Source organism: Meriones unguiculatus, chromosome 11 (assembly GCF_030254825.1).
Source record: "Meriones unguiculatus strain TT.TT164.6M chromosome 11, Bangor_MerUng_6.1, whole genome shotgun sequence".
In the NCBI taxonomy this organism is placed as follows: Eukaryota; Metazoa; Chordata; class Mammalia; order Rodentia; family Muridae; genus Meriones; species Meriones unguiculatus.
In genome coordinates, this window is record NC_083359.1 from 13,091,836 (window position 1) to 13,111,537 (window position 19,702).

The 19,702-nt window shown below is 49.9% G+C and overlaps 1 protein-coding gene across 1 annotated transcript in view; it reads left to right on the forward strand.

The window, feature by feature from the left end:
- Positions 1-19,328, forward strand: part of Faxdc2 (fatty acid hydroxylase domain containing 2) — a 27,215-nt gene extending 7,887 nt beyond the window's left edge. Inside the window, 10 exon segments of the mRNA XM_060363675.1 lie at positions 7,492-7,539; positions 9,651-9,742; positions 9,841-9,944; positions 12,006-12,100; positions 12,102-12,128; positions 15,457-15,662; positions 16,002-16,104; positions 16,367-16,533; positions 17,780-17,968; positions 18,450-19,328. Coding sequence (XP_060219658.1) covers positions 7,492-7,539; positions 9,651-9,742; positions 9,841-9,944; positions 12,006-12,100; positions 12,102-12,128; positions 15,457-15,662; positions 16,002-16,104; positions 16,367-16,533; positions 17,780-17,968; positions 18,450-18,501 — 1,083 coding nt within the window. The 3' untranslated portion in view covers positions 18,502-19,328.
- Positions 19,329-19,702: the final 374 nt, after the last annotated feature.

The window sequence follows — 19,702 nt, forward strand, 5'->3', positions numbered from 1 at the left end:
TATGCAGGGAAATTCCTCATTGAGCTGCACCCTACACCTCCCTTTATTTAAAAAAAAAAAAAAAAGACATAATTTTTCGTGGAATAAAATCACTTTATTTTAATTAACTCACAAATAGAACATATATAAAATCACTTTATTTTAATTAACTCACAAATAGAACATCATACAGCTGGCTGAAGGAAGCCAAACACTTGGACAGCCTCACTCTACCTACACCTCTCGGTGACCTCCAGAGTGGGCGCTGCCTTCCCTGGCTACAGAAGCAGTGGAGCTGTGAAGAAGAGAGGCTTAAGCCGGGCATGATGGGCCCAGCACTCAGGGAGGCAGAGGCAGGTGGATCTCTGTGAGTTCAAGGCTAGCCTGGTCTGCAAAGTGAGTCCAGGACAGCCAAGCCTACACAGAGAAACCCTGTCTCAAAAACCAAAACAAAGACAACTCTAGTTTTCATGATTGCAACACAAGTACTCTGAACCATTGCAGTCATCTCTCCAGCTGCCTCCCTCCCACACACACCTCTTTCAATTTTTTTTTTTTTTTTTTGAGCCAGTGTGCTGCTAAGCTTTCCAAGGGGGCTTTTAAGTAGCTAGGGCTCTGGCTGCACAGCACTGCATTAATGATTACTCCATTCTCAGCAGCTCGCGAGCAGAGACTCAGTGGAGACGAGAGTAGAGATCTCGGTGCATGCACCTGGTTAACCCTGTGAGCACCGAAGTGCTGGGATTAAGGGCATGCCCTCCACACCCGGCTGGTAATGGTAGCTCCTTTTTCTTCTTGAGTAGTTCCATTTTCTTTTTATTAGCATACAAACCGTTAGTTTCATCAGAAAAGCAAATTTGCTGTTGTTCATCCTTCTCCTCCATTCTCCCCACCGGCTTTGTCCTCTTGCATCCCATGGCCTCCTCTCTGCTCTCTGGTGCGCTATGTTTTTGTGTCCCCAGTTTCCCCTCTGGTGTTCTCCTGTCTGGTTCCATCGTCTCTCTCACACACACACACACACACACACACACACACACACACACACGGAGTGGCATCTGAGAGAGAATATGCAGTTCTGAGACTGGATTACCTCACAGCATAATCCTTTCCAAATTTCATCCATTTTTCTGCAAACCTCATTATATCACTTTCTCGTTAAGGCTGGACAAAATTCCATCCTGTGTAGGCACCACATTTTCATTATCCACTCATCTGCTGATGGACTTCTAAGCTGACCCCATGTCCTAGATATTGTGAGAAGGGTAGCAGTGAACACGGACGCACAGGCATCTCTGCGGTAGGGTTTGGTGATCTGAGTGAGGACGGCTCCCACAGGCCATTTTTTGCATGCTTGGTCCCTAGTTAGTGGAACTATTGGTAAAGGATTGGGAAGAGTGACCCGGTTAGAAGGGAGGTGTCACTGGGGGACAGGCAACTTGAAGATCAGAGGTGAGCTTTCAGCTGCTTCTCCAGCACCATGCCTGCCTACCTTCAGCCACGCGCCCTCCCCTGGCCATCCTGAACTGACCCCTCTGAAACTGTCAGCAAGCCCCAATTAAACATTTTATTTTAAAAGTTGCCTCGGTCATGGTGTCTCCCCACAATGGTAGAACAGTCACTAAGATATCAAGGATAGAGTCCTTTGGGTGACTGCCAGGAGTGATATGATTTTGTTTTGGTTTGGTCTTTCGAGACAGGGTTTCTCTGTGTCTCCTTGGCTGTCCTGGAACTTGCTCTGTAGACCAGGCTGGCCTCAAACTCACATCGATCCACCTGCCTCTGCCTCCCTGAGTGCTGGAATTAAAGGTGTGTTCTACCATGCCCAGAGAAAGGAGAGCATGCCTATCAGTTGGTGTCTGGAAGCAGTTGACAGCCAGGACAGCCAAGGCTACACAGAGAAACCCTGTCTTGAAAAACCAAAAACCAGGGGGTAGAGAGATGGCTCTGCAGTTAAGGGCACTGTCTGCTCATCCAGAGGTCCTGAGTTCAATTCCCAGCAACTACATGGGTGGCTAGTGGCTCCCAATCATCTATACTGAGATCTGATGCCCTCTTCTGGCATGCAGGTGTGCATGCAAATAGAGCTCTCATATATGTAAAATAAATTTTAAAAAAAAAGAATAGAAAAGAAAAACAAAAACAAAACAAAAAAAAACCTACCCATAACTTCCTCCATCTTTTTGTTTTAGGTGAATGGGATTTTTGTTGTTGTTTTAAAGCATTTAGCTTAAGTATATGTGTGTGGAAATGTGTGTGTGTGCGCCTGTGGAGGTCAGAAGACGGTGTCAGGTCCTTTGGAGCTGGAGTTAATAGCAGGTATTATCCATATCCTGTGAGCATGAGGAACCAAGCAGTATATGCTTTTAACAGGCCCTCTGTCTCCCCTGCCTCTTTTGATTCTCTTAAGCTACATTTTATTCATTTCTTTATTTGATATGGGAGAGTGGAGAGAGAGAATGTGTGAGTGTGCAGAGCTGCAGTTCAGAGTTCAACCTCTAGACGTGCATTTTCTCCTTCTACCATGTGGGTGCAGGCAGTGAGAGTCCATCTCTCCAGCCCCTTGAACTTGCAGTGTTCTTCCCTCCTCTACAGTTCTGTTACAGGACTTCATATACAGTTATATTAGAGTGGTGGTGCACGCCTTTAGTCCCAGTGCTCAGGAGGCAGAGCCAGGTGGATCTCTGTGTTTGAGGCCAGCCTGGTCTACAGAGTGAGTTCCAGGACAATCAGGACTACACAAAGAAACCTGGTCTCAAAAATAAACAAACAGAAAACAAGATTATGAAGAGAACAAAAATCTCAAGTGCAATGCGGGCAGGCGTGTGGTACACAGACACACACAGGGAACCCACCCGTACATATAAGACAAAAACATTATTTAAAAACAGTGCAGTGGAGGCAGGGGTGCATCTGCACATAAGATACATTTTAAAATAAGAAGAAGAAGTGCAATGGAATATTGCTTTAATTCCAAGCTTCATGTTTTCCAAAGGAAGCAGGAGGGTAACAGTGAGATTGTCCAAGGACTGAGGAGACAACTCAGAAGGTGAAAACCTTTTCTAGAAAACCATGAGGACCTGAGCATGAACCCTCAGAACTCATATAAAAGCAGCTGCAGTGCTATGTGTCTGTGACTCCAGCACTCCTGAAATGAGAGGGGTGGCAGAGACAAGGTGGGCAGCCCAGTGGTCGGCGAAGACTGTGTCTCAAGCAAGGAGGAAGCTGAAGAGCAACACCAACGCTGACCTCACACGCACCCACACTCACAGACACATGAAAAGCATAAACATTAAAAACAAACAAACAAAAACCTGGAGGGACCCAAGAGATGGCTCAACGGTCTTAGCATTGGCTGCTGCTGCAGAGGAGCCACGTTCTTTGGTTCCCAGTGCCCGCATGCTGGCTCACAGCTCTCCCTAACTCCAGTCCCAGGGGTTCGTTCACCCCCTTCTCAACTCCATGGGCACCAAGCATGCACATGGCGCGAACACATAAATCTCAAGACATGTGGATTTCGGTTGCCCCCCCCCAGGAGTGCTTCCAGAGGGGAGTGCTGTGTCCTGATGTCAGCACAAGTGATCTGTGTCCCTGGAGGGTGTGCTTCGTCTCCATGGAAACTGCTAATGGCAAAAAGGAATAGCTCTAGGGGCAGTCGCCACGTTCACCTTCTTGACACGGGGGTCACCTGAAGCACAGGCAGGCCTCAAACTCCCTAAATAACCGAGGATAACCTTGAACTAGCAGTCCCCCTCCCCCCACTCCCAAATGCTGAGTTCACAGAAGTGCCCACCCCTCCTAGTTCACACAGTACTGGGCATCAAGCCCAGGGCCTCATGCATGCTAGGTCAGCACTCTACCTACTCAGCTACAGCCACCGCCCTTTCAATCCTGACTGGAAAACATATATGTTCTGACTAAAGCTGAGCTTCCACTGTATACACCAAAATCCCAGTACCTGGGAGGCCGAAGCCAGAGAATCTTAAGTTTGAGGCAAGCCATCTAAGATCAAACAGTTCACTGTGAGTTTAGAAACACGTGTCTCAGGGCAGGGAGAACCCTGGACATTCAAGGCTTCTGTCTTCCTCAGCAGTTTCTTAGCTCAGGTCCACTAGTTTTATAAGTCATTTATTAATTCACCTTTAATTCATCGCTTTTGTTTTGTTTGTTTTTGAGACAGGGTTTCTCTGTGTAGCCTTGGCTGTCCAGGACTCGCTTTGTAGAGAAGGCTGGCCTCAAACTCACAGAGATCTGCCTGCCTCTGCTTCCCAGAGTGCTAGGATTACAGGCAAGTAACGGGGCGCCCAGCGAGGATCTTAATATGTATTCAGGCTGGCATGGAATTCACTATGCAGGCGAGGTTGTCCTTGACACTGACCCTCAGTCTCTCAAGCACATCCGCAGACCTCTAGAGTGGTTCTTCTGAAGTCGATTTTGGGAAGGATGGGCTTATGGGCCTGAACTGAAAGTTCTCCTTCAGGTTCATCCCTCCAGAGTTTGCCACAGCCCCCTGAAGAGTGAGTTCCTGACAAAAGCTTCTAGAAGGTGTGAACAAACTCTGAAGGGTCAAAGGCCACCAAAAGTCTGAGGAGCATTTGATGAGGATAAAGGTGCTGATTAGATGCTGGGAGAAGACTTTGACTTGTGAGGGAGGTTCCCTGGGTTGCTCCGGAAGCTTAAAGGGCAAACCCTTCAAAATCATCCTCAGCCTCCTTCCCCACTGAGATGGCCATCCTAACCTCATACTGCCTATCAGCGCTAGAGAGGAAGCTGTGAGCCAGGGCTATGCTGTCAGCAGCCATTCTGCAGATGTGTAGATAACAAACCCCATCCACCCCACCAACCTGAAGTGTTTGCTTCGACGTTTGGGTAGTTGGCTCCCTGTTACAAGACAGTCAATAGCCTCAGCCCTAAAGTCCCCAGGCTCCTACCTCCCTGGGCTTATGCAATGTACTTTTTCAGATCCCCAGACTGCAAGAGTAGACTGCAAGAGTCTGTGAAGGGAGTTACTCTGACCTTGGAGACATAGACCAGACAAGGACTTCTCAGGTCAACAAAGTTTAAACAAAACAAAACAAAACAGAACAAAAACCAGGTGCAGTAATGCATGCCACAATCCCAGCAGACAATTACAGGGAGGCAGAGGCAGGAGGATCTCTGTAAGTTTGAGGCCAGCCTGGTCTACAAAGAGAGTCCAGCACAGCGATTTAAAGGAAAATGTCTGGGCTGGGTACATGGATTTGATGGATGAGTGACGACACCTAGCAGGCCCGAAACCTTGGGCTTGACTCCCAGCACTTGAGAGATGAAGTCAGAGGGATCAGAAGTTCAAAGTCAAGTTCAATGCTGGCTTGGGCTATTAAACCCCTGCCTCAAAAAACAGTCCTTCTCTGGGTCCCTTTATAAGCCAGTTTATTGACATAAGATGAGTCTGCCTCAGGCTCGGAGCAGGGCTTCCATTTTGGAGTGTCCACTGAAGAGGATCCCGAGGCTTCCTTGTGGTATAGATGACTCTGCCAGGTCCTGCCACCAGCTGCTTCACCCCTGCCTGGCACCTCCAGGGAATTGCTGCTCAGGGGCAGGGGATAAGCAGGCCCAGCAGTCCACCCCACACCAAGCATCCTGAATACCCTCTTCTGGCCTGAGCTGCCCCGCCCCCACCCCCGGCATGGGCTGGGATCCAGGTGGGCGGTGGGTTCTTTGCCTATGTCCTGCCGTTCTCAGTGGGAATGTCAACTGCTTCCAGGCCCCCACTGACAGGCATGCTCTCCTGCCTGCAGTGGGCCAAAGGGGAGCAGCTTTCCTGAGGCGGCAGCTACTCAGCATCCAGCAAAGGAAACCAAGCATGCCATCTGAAAGAGTACAGTTAAATAGCAACAGAAAGGGGGAGGAAAATCCGTGACTCGGCAGTACCCTGTCAGAAGTTGGGCCCTAATAGCCGGGTCTGGTAGCACATGCCTTCCATCCCAGCACTCAGGGAGGCAGAAGCAGGGGAATTTCTGTGAGTTCGAGGCCAGCCTGGTCTACAAAGAGAGTCCAGGACAGCCAAGGCTACACAGATAATCCCTGTCTCAGAAAGCCTAATTAATTTCTTTTTAGGTCTGTGAATTAGACCATGCTGAGAGTGCCTACCAGAGGCATGTATGTGTACTGAGTGTGGAGGCCACAGCGGAAGTTTGGGCTCTTCACCAACCGCTTTTCAGCCTATTATTACGTGGCCTGGTTGCCTGCCATGTTGTAATTAAAAATTAAAGGCACACACCACCGTGCCAGACCATCCAGTTTAATCTTTGAGACAGGATCTCTCATTGAACCTACATTTTCTGATTTACCTAGACTGGCTGGCCGGCCAATGAGCCTCAGGCGTCCTTTACTACCCGAGCATTGGATGACGGCTGTGTACCAGCACACCTGGATCCAAATTAAAAGACTCAGAAGTTTCTTACTCTGAACTCCTTGTTTTCCTGCCCCCTGAGTGCTGGGATTACAGGCATCCATCCATCAACTCCGAGACCCTCCCCCTCCAGCTGTTGGGGCTGGAACTCAGTGCTAGCTCATTCCAGGTGCTGAGCCACATCCCCCAGCCCTGTGTTACATTTTCACAGGAGCTGTCCTAACCAGTGTGAGGTGACAGGCTCGTTTTCCCTTCTAGTTAGTGAAGCTGAGTATCTTTCCATGGGCTCATTAAAGCTGCAACAGACAGGATATTCAGTAGCAAGGCCAAGGCCAAATCAAGGCAGGCACCAGACCCTGAGGGCCTTTCAGCATGTCCTAGCTGTCCCAGGCTGACACGTCCTAGAGCAGGGGCTCCAAGTCGGCTATTGAGAAACACTCCTATTAGAAGCACCACCAAATGCAATGAAGAGAACGGGCAGGGCTGGAGCCTGGCTCAGCCAATAACAGTGCTCCCTCTGTCAGAGGACTCAGTCCAGGTCCCCAGACCTACATTCCGCGTCCCACAACGCCCTGTCCCTCCACCTCCAGGTAATGTGTCTGATGCCCTCCCCGGCCTCCACAGAGACCCGTGCTCCTGTGCAATCGCCACAACACAAACACAAGTGCAGACCCTTTTCTCTGAGACTTAAGTGTATGACTGTTTATCCTGCACGTATGTATGTGTATGTCCCAGGCACTCGTGTGATGCCGAAGGAGGCTAGGAGAGGGCACAGGATCCCCTGGAACTGGAGTTACAGGTGGTTCTGAACCATCGTGGGGGTGCTGGGAACTGAACCTGGGTCCTCTATAAGAGCAGCCGGTGCTGAGCCATCTCTCCAGCCCCACCGCCAACCAGTTCTGTATGAAGCTCTGCCTTCAAAGTTTGAAGGTCTCACGTTCCCCGTCTCCAACCCCCTCATCACTCTTCCTTTCTGGCCTTTCCCTGGCTATTTACCACTTATTTATTTCCCCAGTATAAATCTTAGGATCCGTTTGTCTGGTGGCAGCCTCGACTTGCTCCACTGTCTCCTCTTCAGCCACATGTAGCAGGGACTCCAAAACCTGTGCTTTACCTTCCAGATGACAGGGGACATGGGAGAACCAAGACGGCAAGAGAAGGCCACCCAGGTAAGCCCCTGCCAGCCACTGTGCTAGTTAAGGGTACCCGGTCACCATATTCCCCTGTGCCTCTTTGTTCTTTGAGATAAGGTCTCTCTACAATATCCCTGGCAGGCATGGAACTCACTATGTAGACCAGGCTGGCCTGGAACTCACAGAGACCTGCTCTATCTGCCTCTGCCTCTTGAGTGCTAGAAATAAACGCTTGTACCACCAGGCCCTGATTCTCTTATGTTCCTTATAAACCCCAAGGCTTTAAGGGTGGCCGTCCAAGGTGACACGGCTAGGCAGAGAGCACCTGCTCCAAATCCATTTCTGAGTACACAAGGACTCGGTTAGCTGCGTGAGCGTGTGTGTGGTATGAACTGGAAAGCCCACAGCTGCCCTATGTTGATCCTGGCTGCCTCAGGATCTGAAGAGATAATAGAACTTCCATGCGCCGAGAGAGGAAGGGGCATCCGTTGACCCAGCTCAGCCCTGTGCTGCATGTCCCTTGCTCTTCCAGGGTACCTTTGTGCTTAATCTGGCCTGCTGCAGAGATTAGGAAATCCAGCTGAAGAAATCCAATGCTGTAAATGGAGTTCAGCCTTTCTTTCTTTTTATTCTTCTTCAAGACGGGGTTTCTCTGGGTAGTCCTGGCTGCCCTGAAACTCAATCTGTAGACCAGGATGTAGAACTTGAACGCACAGAGAGCCGTCTGCCTCTGCTTCCTGAGGGCTGGGATTAAAGGCGTGCGCCACCACCGCCGGTCTTAATTTTTGTGATTTTTTAAAGGATCTATTCTATGTGTATGGGTGCTTTGTCTGCATGTACACACATGCTTGCCTGGTTCCTGTAGAGGTCAAAAGGAAGCATCAGGTCCCCTTGAACTGGGGTTATGGATGGTTGTGAGCTGCCATGTGGGTCCTAGGAATTGAACCTGGGTCCTCCACAAGAATAACAAGTGCTCTTAACCACTGAGACTCATATTTATTCATTTGTGTTTGTTTGCTTATTAATTTTTAAGACAAAGTCCCACTATGTAGTTCAAGGCTGGCCTTGAACTCACAGAGATCTACTTGCCTCTTCCTCCCAAATCCTGGAATTAAAGGTGTGTGCCACCGTGCCCAGCTCTGAAATTCAACCAGTTGAATTGACCAGTTCAGTTTATGGACTCCAAAAGTTTAAGAATCTCCCAGTGGTGGTCCGCGCCTTTAATCCCACTACTTGGGAGGCAGAATCAGGCAGATCTCTGAGTTTAAAAGCCAGCCTGGTTTACAGAGTGAGCTGAAGGTCAACAAGAGATACATAGTGAGGGGATGTCTTAAAAAAACAAAACACAAACAAACAAACAAACAGTCCAGAAAGTTGCTGAATTGTCCTTAGAACACTGTAAAGGGATTCACTGGAATAACCCAAATAAGCTTGTCAAAGTTAGGGTGACAGCGTCAGAGAACAAGTTCTGGGGCTAGGGAGATGGCTTGGTCAGTAAAGAACTTGCCCTCTGAACATGACCTGAGTTCAGTCCCCCTAAGGATGTAAAAGCTGGTAACACAGTGCTGCAATCCCAGCTCTAGGAGGCAAACACAGTCAGCGATCCACGGCTCACTGGCCAGCCAGCATGGTCTACATTAGTGAGCTTCAGGTCCCTGTTGGAGACTGTCTCCAAAGACAAAGTGGACAGCTCCTGAAGAACAGCACCCAAGACTGGCATCTGGCACGCACATGCGCCCCTGTCAGCGGACCCTTTTTGAGACCCGGTTTCAAGTAGCCCAGGCTGATCTTGAACTCCCGATCTCCCTGCCTCTGCCTCTCAAGAGCCAGCATTACAGCCGAATACCACCACACCTGACTGTAGTTGTGCTGATTAAAAAGGGGACTTTGGACGCATTTGATGGCTGATGGCACACACATGGAACAGCTTTTAAAAGCCTTTCCTACGCAGCTCTGGGCTGCAGCATTGCTCAACAGTTTTGCTGTAGTTGGGGCAATCCTCTTCCCTCCCCCAGCCTAGATCCTGATTCTCATGAGCACACTCAGATACAACCCTTGGTAGGGAAAGGGCCTTCCGGAGGCGGGGAAAGGTCAGCAGCCTGCTCCCAGCAAGAGCCTGACTGGCCCGCCACTCCCAACTTCTGCAGGAGGGACACATCTGGGGCTCCATGAGGAGGACAGCTCTCATCCTGGGCTCCGGGCTGCTCTTGTCTGTGGCCTTCTGGAACTCGGTCACATGGTGAGTGTGCCCCTCCAGGCCTCCAGGGTGAGACGCACAGCACGAAAGAGCTGGCTTCCCAGTCTTCTCCCAGGAACTTGAATGATTTTCTTCCCAAGGCATCTTCAGACATTTTGGGGTGCTTCCGGCTACTTTTGGCAGACCCAGTGGGAGAAGCTGCTGTCCACATTTGAAGGCAACAAGTTATTCCTGTTCATTATAGGTGAGAGTCCAGCCAGAGGTGTGTCGGGCCCCACATGTGTTTGTTTCCCACGCTGCTGCTACTACTTACGGGCCCAATCTGCTCTTTTGTTGTTGTTTGTTGTTGTTTTCAGACGGGGTCTCTTTATGGAGACCAGGCTGTCCTTGAACTCACAGAGATCCTCCTGCCTCTTTCCTGAGTGTGAGGATTACAGCGTGCATGCGCCACCACTTGCCCAACCTGCTGTTTTTAACCAAGGTTTTAATGGAGTACCTGGAGTCATCTTGTCACATGAGCAAGGGCTTAATATTTCAGTTTGCCAGGTCTGTTCTCCTACAAACAGATGTTTAGGCTGTTCTGCGTGTTTCCTTGTGATTTGAAAAAAAAAAAAAAAATACTGTTTGCTTGCTTTATGGTTACATGTGTGCCTGAGTGTGTGTCCACGTACCGTGTTCATACAGGAGCTGAGAGGTCAGAGGTATTGGTTTCCCTGGAACTGGAGTTACAACTGTTTGTGAGCCACCATGTGGGGACTGAAAAGCAAGCCCCAGTTCTCTGGAAGAGCAGCCAGTGCTCTTAACCACTGAGGGAGCTCTCTCTCTCTCAACTTCAGGTTTTCTCATGATTTTTATTTGTGTTGTATTACTTCTCATGTATTTTGATTGATTGATTGAGACCAAGGTTTCTCTGTGTAGCCCCCGCTGTCCTGAAACTCACTCTGTAGACTAGGCTGACTTCAAACTTAAAGGCCCGCCTCTGCCTCCCAAGCGCTGTGATCACAGGCGTGTGCCACCACCTCCCAGCTTTTATTATTTTTACAGATGTTCTATCAGCATTTCTAGGCACAAACCTAGGTGCACTTGCTTTGTCTCCTTTTTCACTTCAGAGTCTGTCCAACTGTCCTGCAGAATGGGTCTCCCAGTGGTCTTCCCACACTTGCCAAGTCCTTCCTGTGTCCCTCCTACCCCAGACACTGTTGGATGAGGCAGGAAAAGACTAGAAGGGTACAGAGACAGAGGTCAGTGAAACAGTGTCCTTGTTTCTCAGGGTTTACAATCTAGTAAGAGGCCACAGTGAAGTCAGATAACACAGCTGTGTCCCTTGGATGGCTGCCATAGGTAGGAGATTAAAGACATGAGAAGTGGGGCATGAAACAAAAAGCAAGATGAAGTGTGTCTTGGACAGGATTTCCTTTTTAATTTTTATTGATTGTTGTGATGTGGACATGGACACACGTGTGCCACATTATGTGGGTGGATCAGTGACGGCTCTGTGCACTCTCCCTGGTTTGAGGGAGAGTGGGTCATCAGGCTTATCTAGTAAGAGTTTTACCTAGTAAGCTGTCCTGTAGGCTCTAGTTTTCTTCTTCTAGGCACAGGCTTTCATGTATCCCAGGATGTCCAAGAATGGGCTAGGTGGCTGAGGATGGCCATGGAACTTCTGAGCCTCCTGCCTTTGATCAGTGGCTCGTCAGCACTGGGGAGTAATAGACCAGGTGGTCACATGGCTTCATCATCCAAACAGGAACATGTGAGGGGAAAGGGAGGCATCATCAGTGCCTGTGCTGAGAGGATACAGCAGCAACACCTGTTATCCCAGAGGTGGCTGAGGCAGGGGGATCGCTGTGAGTTTGGGGGTCTGTCTGGACTATCCAGTGAGTTTTAAACCTGCCTTGTATAGAATGAGAGCCTGTCTCCAAACAAGTAATAAAGCAAAACAAAACATCCAAAAACCCAGGTGTGGTGGTACACACCTTTAATCCTAGCATTTGAGAGGCAGAGAGGCAGGGGACAATTTATTGTGAGTGCAAGGCAGCCTGATCTACATAGCCAGCCAGGACAAAACAGTGAGACCCTGTCTCAAACACACACACGCACACACATGCAAACACGCACACAGCACAGGCACGCACGCACGAACGCACATGGTGGAAGGGGGACAAAGACAGGAAAAATACACTTGTTCAGGTTCCATGACATGAGCAGTGAGTCACCATGCAGGCGATAGATCAGGGCACACTCACCGCCGAGTGAGCCCCCGAGGTGGCTGGGATGCCCTGAGTCTCTCTGCTCTCCGCCTCAGGTGCCGCCCTCATGCCTGTGCTGTGCTTCTGGGGTTTCAACGGCCTCCTGCTGCTGGTGGACACAACAGGGAAACCCACCTTCATCTCCCGCTACCCGCATCCAACTTGGGAAGAATGAACCTGTAAGCGTCATTGTGACTGTCAGTGCCGGGGATGTGGGTACCAAAGTCGAGGCACGTCAAAGACTTTTCTTTGAGGTGCCTGGATTCAGAGGATTAGAGAGCAGGAGCTGGGGGGGGGGGGGCACTCGTTTGGTAGGTTGGTAGAGTGGTTGTCTAGCCCGAAGCCCTCGATTCCATCCCTAAGGCACAAGTGGGAGTGCACAGCTATAATCCAAGCACTCAGGAAGTGCAGGCAGGAGTAGAAGTTCAAGGTCATCCTTGGCTACGAAGGAAATTTGAAGGTAGCTTAGGCTACATGAGACCCCATCAGTAACTTGGTTCAGCAAGCCCGAAGACCCGAGTGTGACCTGGAACCCACACAGGGGAAGAAGAGAACCAACTTCATTTACTCTGACCTCCAGATGCACAAAGGCACCTACACACACACACAAACACACACACACTGAACAATAAAAAATAAAGTAAAAAAGAAATTAAAAGGCTACTTAGCCAGTGGCCAGTCTAGACCAAAGTGCTGGTCTCTGGAGTCCAACCCCAGGCTGCCCCATGACACTGCTCAACATAAAAGGCAGAGAAACGACTGCCTCAGCCTGAGACAGCAGCAGCATTTTAACCATGGTGCTGAGACATGGATCTGACGGCAGACATCACTGTCTCAAGGGAGGCATCCCCAACTGCGGCAGATGGTAGCTCAGACTCTGGATGTATGTGGTAGTTATTTTCAGAAATTTATTTTTTTTAATTTATTTATTTTGAGACAGGGTCTCTCTGTGTAGCTTTGGCCATCCTGGACCTCCATGGCCAGAGACCAGCCTGCCTCTGCCTCTGCCGCCCAGGTGCTAAGATTAAAGGGGAGTCTCTTTCATCATCCAGCGCAGCCAGTGTGAGCTGTCAGGCAAGCATGGCGGCGAGGCGGGAACACCACCCTGGCTTCTAAGCCGCCCTGCTTGCTCACTGTGGGGGCTGAGCACTGCGCTGGCCTTCCTTGTGCCCTGAAAACCTGCAGAGACAACCTTCCCTTACACAACAGGGCAGAGGCTGCTTCTGAAAACAAGCCGTTGCACGGCCCCACCCAAACCCTGTCCCAGACAATCAGCTCTCAGACTGCTCAGGTGCCTGCCTGCATGAGTCACCTCCGCTCCCAAGGCAGTCTGCCCAGCCTGGCACCAAAGGCAAGATGGGGGGAAAAAGGAGTCCTGATGGAGTTCTCTGAAATGGTCCCCTCCTGAGATGACAGCTACCAGCATTGGGGGGTTCAGCCCACCCTGTAAGAACGGACTTGGAAGCCTTTGTGTTACTATTTGGCCTGTAAGACCTCTTCATCTGTACGATTGCTGTCTCCAAAGCAGCCACCATTGGCTTAGTGCTTTCATGTTCAAGGCTAATCATCTTTGTGATGACTGTCATGGTTCAGGGGCAGGACATGAGATAGACTAGAACCTCTTCTTTCTTCTCCTCTCCCACCCTGAACAGGATCTCATGTAGCCCAGGCTAGCCTGCAACTTGCTATGTAGCTGAGGATGCCCTTGAACTTCTCATCTTCCTTCTCCCACCACAGGGTTATGCTGTTAAGGATCACACCCAGGACTCCCAGGATACCTAGAAGGCACTCTACCCACCAAGCCATGTCTCAGCCCCCCACCCCCTGGGGATTTTCAGTTCCAGAGCACTGTCTGAAGCCACAGGAAGGACCTTGGGACCATGCCATCCTGGCTAGTTGTAGGTGCTGACATCCTGACATCCGCAGCAGGATCTGGCATTCCTTGGATCCCAGCCTGCCCACAGCGTCACTCTCCCACCTCCTCCTGGTGCAGGCACACCTCTCCTCTCTGAACACCTCCTTCCTAACCTGGCCTCTCCCACACCTGGGAAATGAAAGCAGCCCCATCGCCAGCTCTCACAGCTCTGGGTCGCATGCTCTGTCCAGGGCTGTGACTGCCGCGCCTCCTGGCTCCTGTCCTTTTTGCTCCAGGAAATGGCTTTGGCATTCTTCCTTCTTACATCCTTGTCTTTCTCTCAACCCAGCTTGTTTCTCTTTGAATTACCACATAAATGCTTTAATTTTTCCATCTCTACAAAAACAAAACAAAAAAAACGACACAAACCTTCACTGGCTGTGGTGGCACACATCTGGAATCTCAAGCATTTGAAAGGGAGACAGGATTGTTCAGAAGGGCTACATGACACTATTTCAATTTTTCCCTTTATCTTGTATGTATGGGTGTTTGCCTGCATGTGTGTCTAGGTACTGCATATATGCAGAGGACCCAGAAGAGGATGTTGGATTGACAGTTGAGCTGCCATATGCATGATGGGACCCAAGCTCTGTCCTCTGGAGAAACAGTCCGTGCTCTTCCCCACTGAGTCATCTCTCCAGCCCCCAGACTGCTTCAAAAACCAAAACCAACCCTCGGCTCTACTTAACACAAGTACACACTACCAGCTGTTACATTCGCCCTTGAGGCAAAGCTCTCTGACAGAGCTATCTATACAGTCTCTCAGAGCTGTTTATGCGGCCTCTGTTGTTCTTCCTGGCTGGCTTTTTCCAAGCATTTAATAGCTAAGAAGTTTTAAGCAGACAGAAATGTAGGACGAATATATGAGACTCATCTACATAGCATTTCAGATTAATATTTAAATAGTCTATAATCTATAACTTGTTCCTGAACTGTTCCAAGTATGAGACGTTGGAGGAGTGCTGTTGTTTCTCGTCCCTTTCCCGTAAGGCTGCTGCCTCCTTCCTGTTTCTGTAGACCGCACCAGTGGCCTAATTCTCAGGCTGTATATTCCCAGCAGGTATCCTGTAGCCACAGGGGCACTGGGTGGAGGCTGCCAGCTCTAAGGCTGACAACTAAGCCACCATTTAGCCTTTCCTCCTGGAACAAGTTTCTCATCTGTTCAGCCTCACTGGATTGGCCCCAAGCAGAGGGAGCTGAGGGAGGTTTGGGGACCTGCCCATGCTGGCCTCCCATCCAGGCAGATTCTTTGTTCTGTGTGAGGCTAGGGCAGGCCAGCCTGCTCTCAGATCACTAAAACCTCTTCCAGAATCCTTCATCAGGATGGTTGAGTGAATTGTCACTGCTTATCCATTTCTGTATTTAACTGGTATTTCTTTGTCCCTGTAGAACACTGGGTGTTCTGTGGGTCAGAACTCGGCAGTGACAGTCGCGGCCCACAGAGCCCATGCTCTGGTAGGACACTGCCAAGGACAGTACAGGCCTGTACTGCTCACCACGGCCAGCCACTCCCAGAAGCCCACCCTGAGCAGGTCAGGTAGAGCCCTACTTGTCACGCGCCCACTCTCCCTATTCCTTCTGTCCTCTGGCAGGTGGACCCCGTGAAGCTACGTCAGGCTATCCGCACAGTTCTTTTCAACCAGACTATGATCTCTCTGCCCATGCTGGTCGTCTTCTATCCTTTCTTCAAGTGGAGGAGAGACCCCTGCTCTCGAGAGCTGCCTACCTTCCACTGGTTCCTCGTGGAGCTGGCCCTTTTCACCCTTGTAGAGGAAATCTTGTTCTACTACTCACACCGGTGAGCTCCCTACATGCACAGCTGGCCTCACCATGGGATGATGGCTCAGGAGAGGACCCTGAACTGTGGTCAGAGACAACCGATTCTCCAACTTGACACAATGCCCAGCATTGGAAGAATGGATCCATTTCCTGCTCTCCCTTTCGTTTTACTTCACTACCTGGGGTTGGCAAGCAATACAAACCAACCTTATCATCCACAATCAGACTAGAGGAGGGCAAGGAGTAGATGCCTGCTCCTCACATGTGGACCACATTACCAGCTTGGCTTTCTGATGGTCTCCTTGGGATGGAGGGAAAGTGGGAGCTGGCAGTTACCAACTATGAATGATCTTTCCAGGCTCCTTCACCACCCAAAGTTGTACAAGATTCACAAGAAACATCATGAATGGACAGCACCCATTGGTGTGACGTCAATCTATGCTCACCCTATAGAACACGTGGTAAGTAACAGCCTCTGAAGCCCCAGAAGTGGAGGCTGCTGGTCCCCTGCCTTGTTTCCTCCTCCCAGTGAAAAGCTGCCATCTCTTGGCTGTGTCAGGTACCTAAGTGTACAGTATCTTATTCTCCCCAACAACCTGCTACAGCCTAACTCTGCTGCAGAGGATGGCGAAGCTGAGTGCCTCCCAAGTTACAACTCTGAAAGGCAGAGTGAGCACCCAGCTGGGGTGCCTCCATCTCCTGGAATCATCCTTTCTTTTGCAGGCTTCCAACATGATACCAGCTATGGTGGGTCCTCTAGCAATGGGCTCCCATTTGTCCTCCATCACTGTGTGGTTTTCCCTGGCTCTCATCATCACCACCATCGCCCACTGTGGCTATCACCTGCCCTTTCTGCCTTCACCTGAGTTCCATGACTACCACCATCTCAAGTAAGGCAACAGTACCCTTGCTCAAGGGTCTCGTGGGACAGTGGTGTCTCCATCTGAACGTGTGAACCAGTCAGGGAAGTTGCTACTTTGAGACTTTCCTTTTTTTCCTGACACCAGGTCCTTCCTGCAGTCAGAAAATTTAACCATTATTTGGGCTCTGGCCCTGCTGAATCTCGTGAGCCTTGAATCGTCTCCTCAGAACCCACATGCATGAAAACTTGGCACACTTAAGCATCAAAGCATCATGGACTTTTATTCTTGGTTTTGATACAGCGTTCCTCTGTGTAGCCCTGGCTGCCCTGGAACTTCATATGTAAACCAGGCTGGCCTCACACTTAGGAGATCTGCCTGCCCTTGCCTCCCATGTGCTGGAATTAAAGGCACCACACAACTGACCTCATCCCAGACCTTTTTCTGGGTCACCAGATACACTTAGGACAGGGGTTTTTGGGTTCCATTCCAAACCCAGCAGTCGAAGTACCTGTGGCGTGCGGCCTGGGAGCCTGCCTCCTAATGTCTTCCATGGTGTTCTGATGCAGGGAGTCTCTGAGCCTACCTGAACAAGCCTTGGTCTGTACAAAATTCTAACTTCTGCACACCAAAATCACAGATTAAAGGGGTAGGTCGGTCCTAGAGATGGCTCAGCAGTTGCTGAAGATGTGCATGGTAGCAGACCTTTAATCCGAGGACTCAGCACGCAGGTGGACATAGTGTGAGTTTAACCTGGTCTGCACTGAAGAGTTCCAGGCCAGGAGAGCTAGAGATCTCAGTACCTACATAAATGCTTTGTGCATACTCACAGCCCCAGCTTTGAGGACAGGAAATGGGATCGCTGGGGCTTGCTGGCTGCTAGCAGAGGACATTGATGTCCCACTCTGGTCTCTGTGCACGTAGTCATGGATGCTGCACAAAAAGGGCAGGCACTTGCCTAATGTGCAAGGCCCAGGGCTCGATCCTCCAGCTCAAAAATGATCAGACAGAGTAGCTCACAACTTAAAATACCAGAACAGACACTGAGGCAGAAGCAGTGCCACAGAGTTCAAAGCCAGCTACATATGAATTTCAGTTCAGTTTGCTGAGACTTTCTTATACAGTAACAAACTAAACAATCTTCAAACAGAACCCTTCAAAAGAATATTCTAGGCATAGAATATGTGCAGCATGGTGAAAGGAGGGCTGGGAAATAAGGGGAGACCCAGAGCTTCCTACCATCATCAGCTGGGCAATTTTCTCTTCTCTCCTTCAGGTTCAACCAGTGCTATGGGGTGCTGGGGGTGCTGGACCACCTACATGGGACTGATGTCATGTTTAAGCAGACCAAGGCCTATGAGAGACATGTCATCCTGCTGGGCTTCACCCCACTTTCAGAGAGCATTCCTGATCCTCCGAAGAAAATAGAGAGTCTACTCGGACCATCCAGGCTGTTCCCTCACAAGTAGGATGTGGAGACTGCCTGGGGCCATGCCACCCTTAACAGCTTGCCTCTTTTGGCCACCATACTCTAAGGACTGTACCATTATCACGGAGGGAAGGCAGGCTTCCTGCCAGGACAAGGCTATGATGGGATGTGGATTTCCCCAAAAGTACTTCTCGTGTCACTTAGGACTAGGAATTTACTTAGGGAAAATGAACAAGCTATTTAGGCTGGAGGCCAGCCAGGGAAGAAAAAAAAAAAAAAAAAAATTCACAGAGCCTGGGTAAATTCTCTAGTCCTCTGTTCCAACCCCCATACAGCTTCCTTGTGGCCTAGGTGGGATACAGAATTGGGTAGTAGTGGCACTGGAGGCTTCCTGGCTCCAAACTTTTCTCACACCCCAAACCAGGGTATCATGCCAACACAGGTCAGATGTGCTGACATGCTAGATGTGGTTCCTGATTCCTACCAAGGAAGCATGGTTTACTTTCGCCCTCTACAGATACAAGTCGCTCAGAAGGAACAATGACAGCCTGCTGGAGCTTCTCAACTGACGTGCACTCTAGCTCCTGTGCTTTAGCCTGTGTGCAAACTGGGGCTGAGCTCCAGGACTGCCCATCTTGGGGAAGACCCAAGTCAGTTGCTCTCTAAACCCAAATCACAGTCTTCTCCCCACAACCATGAGCTTTACAAAACATGGACAAAGGGCAGGTCCATCTTCCCTCACATGGTAAATCAATGGTGAACAGGCTCAGGGAATACTAGAGCAATAGGGTTTCTCCAGTAAAGTTCTGCCAGGCCCCTACTCTGGCAGCAGTTAGGAGCCCCAAGATCCCGAGACCTTGGCATCAAAGTTGGCTCTGGAAGGCTGCCACCATCACCATTTGTCAAATTTCAGCACAACCGTGATCTTATATTTTCAGGTCAAGGTCAATCAAGAAAACTCCCCATTACAAAGTAAAATAAGACAGCTGGGTAGTTTGTGTGTAGTCCCAGCTGCTCAGAACTTAGGCCCAGTTCAGAGCCAGCCTGCACAACAGAGTGAAACCTGAAGGTCTGATGGACCAGCTCTTCGGAACCAAATACAGAACAGGGCTTCATCCCATGGCACTGAGGTCCACACGAGGCTGGGCTTGCTGGCAACTGAGTACCTCCTCTGAGTACCACCACCTCTGACCTTGTGCCCTCATATTCCTTCAAGCACCAAGCCATTCCCCAACCCCAGCATCGTCGAAAGATGGCAGCCGAGAAATGATCTCTGCATTATCATCAAAAGGGGCAGGGACAAGAAGTCAGGAAATGGACACTGTGAGGTGCTGTCAAGGGTACATGGCTTGTCCCTGGCAAAGAAGCATGTAAATAAAGCCTCCTTTTAACTCCATAGATTGTGGTTGTTGTCCGTCTCCCCACCCCCACCCCACTGCAAAACACTAGGGATCTAAGGACATGTAACTGAGGAGCCAGCTGACACAGCCACTCTTAACGAATGTGAGGTGGGTCTGGCTCACCTGGCAACCTACAGAAAGAATAAAGGCCACTGGTAGCAGTGATCATCCACCCATCTAACAGTAAAAAAAACTAGCAAAGCGGCAAGTCTTAGAGGACAGTAAAACTGCATGAGGAATTCTTGCATATATCCTGGGCAATGGAAACCCAATTCTACCCTTTCCCAGCTTCACAGTTTGCAGGGTCAAGGCTGGCCAAACACCTGGATGCATTAGCAGTACCAAAGGCCCTGCCTTAGGCAGATGCTCA